This window comes from Uranotaenia lowii, unplaced genomic scaffold (assembly GCF_029784155.1).
Source record: "Uranotaenia lowii strain MFRU-FL unplaced genomic scaffold, ASM2978415v1 HiC_scaffold_178, whole genome shotgun sequence".
NCBI classification, from domain to species: domain Eukaryota; kingdom Metazoa; phylum Arthropoda; class Insecta; order Diptera; family Culicidae; genus Uranotaenia; species Uranotaenia lowii.
The window spans coordinates 16,253-27,402 of NW_026597832.1; the positions used below are offsets into that span (position 1 = coordinate 16,253).

At 39.2% G+C, this 11,150-nt stretch overlaps 1 protein-coding gene across 1 annotated transcript; it reads right to left on the reverse strand.

Annotated features, from left to right (window-relative positions):
* Positions 1 to 4,754: 4,754 nt before the first annotated feature.
* Positions 4,755 to 10,270, reverse strand: LOC129759522 (uncharacterized protein K02A2.6-like). Its single transcript, XM_055756994.1, has 3 exons — positions 10,232 to 10,270; positions 7,011 to 8,930; positions 4,755 to 6,890 (listed from the first exon to the last, which is right to left on the reverse strand). The coding sequence occupies exons 1-3, from the start codon at positions 10,268 to 10,270 to the stop codon at positions 4,755 to 4,757; spliced, it is 4,095 nt and encodes a 1,364-aa protein (XP_055612969.1).
* Between the last annotated feature and the right edge of the window lie 880 nt (positions 10,271 to 11,150).

Sequence of the window (11,150 nt, forward strand, 5' to 3'; positions counted from 1 at the left end):
GCCGATGGAAAATGCGGATTACGCGCCAAAATTCGAAAGCGAAAATATGTCGCAAAAGGGAAACAGCAAAAATTGACGGTTGCGCGCCGAGACGCTGTTTCGTTATTGGTAGCGCCCAGCCCAGTGAGTTTGACTCGCAATGGGCTGATACGTTCAAACGGAATAATTTAAAAGCTCGTATCAATTCTATTAATTTTGTTCATAAAGAATTACAAACGCAGAAACTTAATTCCGGTATAAAAAATCATGCTAAATTTTAGTTATTTAGTTGGAGTTTGACCAGAGTCTTATCATCAGACCAGATCAAACTGAACGCCATTCGAGAATTCGGTACATGTCGGTGATTGTGTTCAATGGTAATCAATTTTACAATCCCCTTTTGATATATGCAACATGTCTGAAAAATTTGGGTGACCAAAATCTAGCCGTGAGTAAATCGAACGGTTTTTTATTGAATGTTTTTCATTTGTTTTTAAAATAATCACTGTTGTTTTTTCTTTCTTTAATGTATTTTCAAAATTTAGTAAGATTTGTATCATTTTTTGTTACGTTTTCGTTACATTTTGTTCCTTGTTTGTTTTTTTAATATTTTGTCAGTTTTGTCCATTCTGAAATATTAAGTTGCTTAAAGTATTTTTTTATAATTTTGAGAGCATTTTTTCTTAAAACAGCTTTTATGCTCTGTAACATTCCTTCGGTTTTGTGGGCATGCTTTTAAGTAACCAGTGCTTAGCGTCTTGCTCTCAATATTAAAAATTTAAGCTGTAAAAATTAAAAAATTAAGCTGTAAAAATTAAAAAATTTCAGCTGAAAGAATATGTTCTCTGTATAAAACTATTTAAAACAAAACAAAGCCAAGAAAAAAATTCAAAAGAACATGTTTTTGAAGAACAGATAGAGTGAAACATGGGGTGTAATTTTAGTTTTTTCTCAAAAGGTGAATAAAAATATATTGTTTTGGTGTAATTTTACATTCCATGATGTAAATATAAAGCGGCCAATGAAATTTATATCACATGCAGTGTAAAAATTATATCTGTTTGATTTAATATTGATCAAAAGTGTTTGTTTGTGCAATTTGCAAGTCGAGTCATTTTTCGGAAACCGAGTGTTTTCATTCTAAGACCATCATCTCTATGGTTCAAGTGGTAGGTTTTTAAATTGAAAAACAAACGAATGATGTTATTGAAATTAATTATTTGTTTCTCGATTATATATAGCGACGGCAGATTTTGAAGTAGCAGAGATCCGGAATTTGATTCCCAGAAGAAGAATTTGCCTGAACAATTCGAGACAAATCCGGACCATTACAGTTCGGAACGGAATTCCCTTTGGTAAACCCCCCTCCCCCCCCCCCCCCCCCCCACACACATTTACGCTGACAATTTAAAATATTACACGATTTTTTCTTGCTGTGTTGGTGGTTTGAAAGAAATAAAAATAGTCGTACATAAAATTTAGCGTACATTTCGTTTTGACGTTTTCTGCTTGCTACCAAAAGGGTTACCTATAGACACTATAATTTCATATAGTCTGGCAAAGAGAATGACGGGAGCCAATCGAACTGTCATTCGCGCGGAGCCAATCGAGCATTCTATGATAATGTTCAAGCTCTTCATAACTCTCTCCAGTAGCAAAATAAAAAATAGTTTCTCAGATTCGTAAATTACATGCTATTTTTGTCACTTCAGCTCGAAATCGCTTTTAAAAAATATTTCAATCATTAAAATCTATAGGTGAACCAACAATAGTAAAAATTTCGTAAAATAACTTAAGTTAATTTTAGAGAAACGCCAGAAAAGCTATGTAAATCTCAATACTCCAACCATGATTTTCCAATATTTTGAAAGTTTGCTCGATTGGCTCCGCGCGAATGACAGTTCAATTGGCTCCCGTCATTCTCTTTGCCAGACTATACACGCTCATTTTTATCTAGTCATTTATGGTTACAGAATAACCGTTTTCTGGTTTTTGCTGCAAAACTATAAATATGGTTATTTTTTAAGATTTTTTCTTCTCGAAATTTCAACCATTTTGATAGTTTTCGTGTATTAACCACAAAATGGTTTAAAAACTTTTATTCGCCATTTTGGAATTAACGCGTATACACGCTCATTTTTATCTAGTCATTTATGGTTACAGAATAACCGTTTTCTGGTTTTTGCTGCAAAACTATAAATATGGTTATTTTTTAAGATTTTTTCTTCTCGAAATTTCAACCATTTTGATAGTTTTCGTGTATTAACCACAAAATGGTTTAAAAACTTTTATTCGCCATTTTGGAATTAACGCGTATAGAGCAAACCGAACGCGTTTAGTAAAAATTTCATTTTTTCCGCACGAGTAGAATGTTTGATAGTAATGTCTGTGGTACCTAAATCTGTTTCTGTTATTTGGATGGTGCTGGAGCTGGTCGGTCTGCCCGCCTCTGCTGGAATTGCGGTCAATATAGCTGTCTCAGGAAACTCCCGGTACATTCAGTACTAGAAGCAGCAAAATTGGACTGGTAACTTTTCTTTTATTCGTTTTTTTCTATATTTCATTTACATAACTATTGGTGTTTTCAGCCTGTAAATTTATATTTGCCAGTTTTTGTTAAATTTTGGCCCCATCCGTCGGTGAAAATGAGGAAATAAAACACTTCGAAAAGCTCTCGTTGGAAGGAATCAGCATCATGGCAGAGCTAAAGGTCCACATCAAGCGGGAAACGAACAAGACCGCCTGGAAGCCGCTGCCCGAGAATCGGAAAACAAAGTTCTGGTCCATCAGGGTCGGCTGGTTCTGGGTTCCGGCACCGGGGCAAGTATATCGCAAAGAAGGAGGCGATGCTTATCATCTGGGACTTGCCTTGGTACGGACTGTTCAAGGCAGAAAATGAAGCCACTTGTGCCTTGCTAGTGCTTCCGGTGGCCTGCCCCCAGCTATGGCAACGATTCTTCAAGAGTCGCTTCCTGACAATGTTGAGCCAGCAGGCCCAGTGGCCATTTGGGAGATGCGCAAATATTCGCACAGCGATCACGGCACCGAGCAGCATCTGAACGTGTCTTCAAAACATCTTCCTGCTTTTCCGTGCCCAGTGTAGCTTCTAAATCTAACATCCAAAAAAATAATAAATAAATGAAAAGATGTGAAAAACACAAAGTTGTTTAAATTTGATTTATTTTTTTCGAAAACATTCCAGTTTGCACTATTTCTAGGTTAACATTCTCCCTCATTTTGCATTACGATTTAAAAACAACCATTTTTTAACTTCTCCTCCAGAATCCCATTCGGTTGAAAAATAACCATATTCGAACTTCTCCCCTAGAAGTCATTTTATGACTTCTCAAGGAGAACTCATAAAATGACATTTCCCGGGAAAAGGTCAAAAATGGTTATTTTTGCATCATAAATGGTTTAATAGTTTCTAGCGTGTATGAAATTATAGTGTCTATACACGGAAAAACTGACTTATTCATAAAATGTATTGCGATTACACTTTCATTATAACTAATCGGTTGTTGCTCAAAATTTGTATATCACAAATTCAATTTTGGATAGTTTTGGGTTGCCAATATACATACTTGGACTAAAACTCAATTATTCATGCTCTGTATAAAAAGTTTGCTGTTGTTGGAATTGTGTTGGAAGGGGATGCCAAAGCGAATTTCAAAAGCTTTTAGATGGCGGTGTAATGAGTATTTACAATTAAAAGCGTCTTTTTGTGAATAGACCGCTTAAATATTTAAAATCGCCTCAAATTTAATTGTTTGTTTGCCGGACATTTGATTTCAGATCGTTTTCCATTGGAAATTGGTAAGTTTGAATGAGAAAAAATTTGTTTTGTTCTGCCGTCTGGAAATAACGATTCTTGTTTTGTTTTTTTTTTCTAGGTCACAACTCGAAGGGAATCTCCGAAAAAGGATGAAACCATTGGATAAATATGGTTATGAGAGGTAATGTGGTTGTTTTTGGGCGGCTATCAGAATCCGGAAGATGGATGAAAAAGGTGCACCAGCCGTCGGCGTACATACATACAAAGAAAGCCAAATATGCATATTTGACCATTACCTTGAAAATTTTTTATATGCTTGCTAAATTTGTTACTCTACATAAACCTTGATTGCGAATTGATTAAATGAATCATTCAATCGAAATAGTCTCTGAATATAAAATTTTATCAGTATCAATTAAATAATATGAATTTTAAACCTACCTTGAAAGTAGACTTGGACTCAGTAGCCCGAAATGCTTTCAATATTGAAATACAAATTTAGGAGTTTTATTCTTATATAAAGCTTTTCAGTATTGTCTTAAATTATTTTTCCCATCGAGATCCTTATCACAAATCAAATTAATTATTATTCTAAAAGATTCAATTCAACCTTTTTCCAGATTCCATGATCCCTACTTCAATCCATGCTAGAGCGTGCGGAAGCAAATCCGTACTGGATGTTGAGGCCGATCGAGATGAAAATTGCGGAAACCAAGACGAACAGCCGTATAGCTATAAGATACTGCAATTTCCGCTTCCACGTTATTGTACAAATCTCTGCCTTCACGTTTTCCTGTCCGTCTTCACACACTCGTACTCTAGAACACTCTGTCTAGTCTTCCTCTGCCTGTCATCATTCTCCCTCCCAGGTAGCATCATTTCCCAAGATGCATAGAACTCTCAAGGTAGTATCATTTTAAGATGTGTATATATTTCAACGTCTAAAGTAAAACCCTACACCCCACTTTTTCTTTGAAAGAAATGTATTTGATCCTTACCGTTAATATGTGATGAAATCTTTAAGTCGAGTTGGTTCTGACCTAACCCTAACTGATCTCTGGGTTGGCTTACTAGCATCAGTTTGGTTTTCGTTTTGCGTTTGGTCCAAAACTATTGGGGATTCTTCAATGGGTACTTCGTCCGGAACAGGGATAGACTCTAAAGTCTCACCATCCGTTGATTCGTGAGGAATGACTTTTAGGTGTGCTGCACTTCTTCTAAATTCTTTCCCGGATGATGATGAACGAATCATGACATCGGTCCCTTTCTTTTTCATAACCACAAATTCTTCCGGAGCGAAGTCAGAACTAAGCTTGTTTTCTTTTCTCATCCGTTTGGCTAGTACTCGATCTCCCACCTCGATTTCGCTGTACTGCGCTCTCCGACGATGATCCGCGTACAATCTTCCTTTTTCCTTCTCAATCATTTCATGATCTCTCGCTTCTTCATCATTTCCGACTAAAGAGGGTACACCCGGCAGCTTTGAGCGCAATCGTCGTCCCAACATCAACTCAGCAGGCGATCGTCCTGTCGTAGGATGGATCGCTGAATGATATGTAAGAAGGTATTGATACAATTCCTTTCGCCAATCTTTCCCGAGCTCTTGCGAAATTCTTAGGCGTTTCAAGATTGAACGGTTCTGGCGCTCCACTTCGCCGTTCATTTGCGGCCAGTATGGTATTGTACTTTCTAGATGGATACCCTGTTCGTCACAGAAAGAACGAAATTCTTCTGACGAAAATTGAGGCCCATTGTCTGCTCGCAGAAAACTTGGAATGCCGTAACGAGAGAATAATATTAATAACTGTTTGATGACACTTGTCGTTGTAATCTCCTGCATCTCGATTACCTCCAGATATCGACTGTAGTAGTCAATACACACTAAAAGATTTTCCCCCTCGGGGAGTGGTCCCAGAAAATCGATCGCGATGTGTTCCCAGGGACGCGATGGTAGCTCTTTTCTAGTCATAGGTTCTGGGGGGTTAGGAGCGGACACAAGCACACATCCACGACAGGCCTTTACAAAAGTTTCTACATGTTGGTCCATCTTAGGCCACCATACATTCGCTCGCAGATGTGCTTTCATCATCCTGATGCCTGGGTGCCCCTCATGGGCAAGCTGCAAAATACGCTGCTGCAACTTATTAGGTACTACTATACGATCACCTCTGAGCAGAACATTATCGACAAAACACAACTCAGTCAATATAACTTTGAAACATAATGGTAAATTATCGAAATTATCTGTAGTTAAGGCTTCTTTAACAAGGGTTATTGTCGGGTCAACACGACTGGCGGAAACTACTTCTGCCCAAGTCAGTGCAAAAGTATTCGTTCCGGATGAGATTATCTCCTTGATTATTAGTTCCTCAGATTCATCGAATGCTTGTGGGGTGGACGTGGTCAACCGTGATAAGACATCGGCAATGTTACAGTGACCAGGTATGTAAATTATTTTATACTGGAAGCTTTGTAACCGTAGTACCCAGCGTTCAATGCGAGCACATGGTTTGGAGGTAGGGGCAAATAAAAAGGTCAGAGCTTTGCAATCTGTCAATAGATTAAATTGTCTACCTATCAGGTAGTTTTGGAATTTTTCAACGCTCCAAACTAACGACAGGGCTTCCTTCTCGGTCTGGCAGTATCTCCTCTCTGTCTCCGTGAGCGATTTTGAAGCGTAGCAGATAACTCTAGCCTCCTGCTTTCCATTTGTTTGGACAAGAACCGCCCCTAAAGCGACTGGACTAGCGTCCGCGAACACTGAGGTATCATCTTTCGAGTTGAAGAATCCAAGGCAGCTTGCCCGCGAAAGCGAAGATTTTATATCAATAAATGCTTTTTCTTCAGCTGCTCCCCACTGAAACTTAATTCCTTTCTGAATCAACCTCCTGAGCGGTTCATCAAGTTCTGCTAAGTTTGGAATGAATTTCCCCATGTAATTAGCCAAGCCCAAGAAGCTCCTGACCTCGCTCTCATTGACTGGACGACGGAAAGTCGCTAGTGCATCGCGTTTGACATCAGATGGTGTTATACCTTGTAGACCTATTTTATAACCGAGGAACTCAAATTCAGAAACGCGAAATTTACATTTCGCCCAGTTGAGGACAACTCCCCTTTCCTTGAACCTCTGAAGAACCTAAAATCAACATAGGTACAAACAAAAAAACAAACAAAATTCATCAATCATTTACATTTTTTTTTTTGCAACTTTTATTTTTCATTTCTCTTTCATAACATCAAATAACAACAATCATACCTTCTCCAATCTGGCATCATGTTCTTCCATAGTACTGCCCTCAATACCAACATCATCGAGATACCAGTATGTACCCTCGCAGTCTGCTAGAATCTCGTCCATTGTCCGCTGGTAAATTTCCGGTGCGGAAACAAGCCCAAAAGGCAAACGTTTGAATCTGTACAATCCACGGTGGGTGATGAATGTCATAATATCTCTAGAATCTTCATCCAGCTCCAATAGGAAGAATGCATCCATCACATCTAAGACGCTCCAAATTCTACCTTTTCCGATTTTAGCAATTACTTCCTCAATTACCGGCATTGGGTGACGGTCTCGAACGACTGCCTGATTCACACGTCTCAGATCGACACACAATCTAATTGTACCGTTAGCTTTCGTAGCTACCACTAGCGGGGAAACCCAAGTCGCAGGGCCACGTTTAACCTCGATGATATCACGCCTCAGAAGCTCCTCCAATTTCTCGTTAATGGCGGTCTCAAGAGGGATCGGTACCCGCCGCAGAGGTTGGAACACCGGTTTTACATTGGGATCCATCTGTATACGAACTTTCACGCCAGAAATTTTGGGGAACGGAGCAAGTTTAATTTTTTCAGTTTCCGTGATTGCTTTAACTTCAAGACCGATCTTAAGGATGCCCAAAGTCTTCGATGTAGCGTCTCCCAGTAAGTTTCGTTGACCACCGTCAACGACGAAGAAAATCGCATCAGTTGATTTATTTCCTATTTCAACCACTGCTTCGAACGTGCCCAAAATATGGAGCGGATCCGTACTACCATAGGCTTTCAAAATTTTGTCACTTCCCTTCTTGCAGTTAGACACGACGACCTGGTGGGATTTCATTTGTTCCCACGTTTCTGTTGTTATCAAGTTCACTTCAGAACCCGAGTCGATGAAAACTTCCACCATTGTGCCACCAATTTTACAATTGAACACGTTGGCCTGACTCCCTGTGTAGAAAGTGTAGTAGACTTTGTTGCTATTTTCGGATTCTATTTGCGCTCCATCATTTGGCACACTCACATCCTCGATGGCTTGGACTTTTTTCGGCGGTGATTTACCCTTCGTGTACAACGAACGTTTACGGCAGACGTTTTCAAAATGTCCCATTTTCTGACATTTACGACATTGTTGTCCTTTCGCAAGACATTCTGAGGCTGTTGAAATGTGACCGTATCGACCACATGCGTAGCAAATTACTCCAGATTTATTCTCAACCGTTTTGTTTTGGCGTGGAACAAAACGTTTCGCAAATCTTTCTTGACGCCGATCAGATGTTGGTTTTTCGGATTTGATTTTGCAGATTTCAGATTGTCCAGCTACTTCGGTCTTAGAGCCAACCTTCATCTCTTTCTCCTGGATGTTAACGCTCTCCAGTGACTCACCCAACGCCTCGATATCAGCTAGGGATCGATCTTTCTCTAAAATCTTACGTTTTAATTCCTGTGAATTGCAGCCTTCTACAATCACATCAATAATCATAAGCTCTTCAACAATACTTCGAGCTTCGTCAGTAAATTTCTCCAAACCACAGTCATTTAGCTGCTGTCGCAAACGTAAGACAAAATGAGAAAAACGTTCTTCGGCGCCCTGTTTCATATTACGTAGAATGTGCCGCTCAAGAACGTCTTGACTACGAGGCTTAAAATAAGTATCCAATCTTTCGATAGCTAGATCGTAGTATCTTTTCTCAAGCAAGACAACAGGAAAATCCTCCGTACCTTCCAAACTTCTAAAAACTTTCTGGAGTTGCGGTCCTCCAAGATGAAGCATTTTAGACCGCTTGATCTTCTGGTCATTAATCTCATAAGAATCAAAATAATACTCTAACGAGCCTTTCCATTCTCGCCAAGCCTTCGCTAACTTCTTACTTTCAATCTGTTCGCAACGGAACATAGGCAACGGCCGGTTCTCTTCCATCTGCAATGAAAGAAACCGAAAAAAAAACTTTGTACTTTTTGATAACTCATCAGTATTAATTATGCTCCACATAACGTCCGGCTATATTTTCCTGAAGTTCAACACAGGTACTAACAGGCAAAAGAAAAACTCAAATATTGCACCCAGCAACAGATCCTTTAAACAATGCAAAGATGATGGCCCATTGTACGATTTTTATTTAATTTATTTTATTTTATTTTTTTATTTATTTATTTATTTATTTATTATTTTTTTTTTAAATAAACTTATGGTAACCCTATCTCCCCACTGAGCATTCAAAAAAAAATATGTTTTGCATTAATCCCAGAGCATCCAGCTATCAATATTACACATAAGGCATGACGCCCATCTATTTTTTTTTCTACACTAGGCCCCCGGCTCAAGTGTCAGTAAGCATTTAGCACCCAGCTATGTTTCACTTCAGTTGCACTAAACCCCCAGCTATGTTGTCCTTACACTTGGCTCCCGGCTCAAGTATCAGTCACTTTAGCAACCAGCTATTTTTGTTTTCTCACTAGGCTCCCGGCTCAAGTGTCTGTAGCATAGCACCCAGCTATTTTCTCACACTAGGCTCCCGGCTCAAGTGTCAGTGAGCATAGCACCCAGCTATGTTCCACTCCAATCACACATAGCCTCCAGCTATGTTGTCCTTACACTTGGCTCCCGGCTCAAGTATCAGTCACTATAGCGCCCAGCTATTTTTTTTTTCACACTAGGCTCCCGGCTCAAGTGTCTGCAGCATAGCACCCAGCTATTTTCTCACACTAGGCTCCCGGCTCAAGTGTCAGTGAGCATAGCACCCAGCTATGTTCCACTTCGATCACACATAGCCCCCAGCTATGTTGTCCTTACACTTGGCTCCCGGCTCAAGTATCTGTCACTATAGCGCCCAGCTATTTTTTTTCCACACTAGGCTCCCGGCTCAAGTGTCTGCAGCATAGCACCCAGCTATTTTCCATTCCAATCACACATAGCCACGAGCTATGTTTCATCTACACTTGGTTCCCGACTCAAGTTTGAGTGTGCATAACACTCAGCAATTTTCACTTTAATCACTCAGAACATCCATCAATAATTCTTCAAAACTTCCGGTACTAGTCACTAACGCATTGCATCCAGCTTGTTCCTACCACACAAGGCTCCCGGCACTTATGTCTTTCGGTAAAACACCAGAAAACACAAAATTCGGATCTATTCAGTAAAAAAAATTCTTTCAAACTATTCCATACATCTAGCAACACTTCTTTTCAATCGCACAAGTATTATAGTAGCCATCTTACTGCGTCACTTTGGGGCCCGGATTCCGCCCTCTTCGTCATCAATCAGTTTTCTCGAACGAAAAAAAAATCGTTGATTGCGAAAAAAACTAACAATTCACTAGCAAGCAATATAATCACAACCCGACGTTGTTAAAAAATGCTTTTCCACTTACCTTTGCTTCTCCTTTAATTCCTCGTCGCCAACTATAAGATACTGCAATTTCCGCTTCCACGTTATTGTACAAATCTCTGCCTTCACGTTTTCCTGTCCGTCTTCACACACTCGTACTCTAGAACACTCTGTCTAGTCTTCCTCTGCCTGTCATCATTCTCCCTCCCAGGTAGCATCATTTCCCAAGATGCATAGAACTCTCAAGGTAGTATCATTTTAAGATGTGTATATATTTCAACGTCTAAAGTAAAACCCTACAATAGCCCTGAATTTTTTGCCTAATATCTAGGCTGCTACTGCCTATTCCTATATTTGCCATGAAAAGGTAGGAAAAAAAACTCGTAGGAGTGTAAAGTGTCTCAAGCTTTGTATACAATAGTGTTTTGTTCCATCACTTATAATGTAAAAGAACATTTTATGTTTATGTATCTATATTTAATGTTGAAATAAGCAATAAAAAATTATTCTTTATCTGTTATGTGAGCAAACTGTGTTTTTATTTTCGAAAAAACTTGTCAACTTTTACTTTTCTAAAGAAATCTGAAAAATGCATGGGCATCCCCATGTCAAAATATACAGAATTGAGCAACTGACCGAAAGCTTTCAAATGTATAAAAGCTTTTTGCTCACGCTCTGCGTAAAGCGCCCAAACATAAAACTAAGTGGAGACACTTTTCCCGAAACTGTATGAAATTTTATACAGAATAGAGTAACTTTGGTTACCGTGTAGGGTTACCAAATTAAGGAAGGCGAAAAACAGAACCAAAG

What these genes read in the sequence shown, in the direction of transcription:
- LOC129759522 (XM_055756994.1), bottom strand. Translation starts at nt 10,270, where the DNA reads ATGACGAAGAGGGCGGAATCCGGGCCCCAAAGTGACGCA. An exon ending in CCGGGCCCCAAAGTGACGCA is followed by an intron (nt 8,931 to 10,231) that starts GTAAGATGGCTA and finishes CTTTCATTGCAG; the next exon opens with ATGGAAGAGAACCGGCCGTT. An exon ending in ATGATGCCAGATTGGAGAAG is followed by an intron (nt 6,891 to 7,010) that starts GTATGATTGTTG and finishes TGTTGATTTTAG; the next exon opens with GTTCTTCAGAGGTTCAAGGA.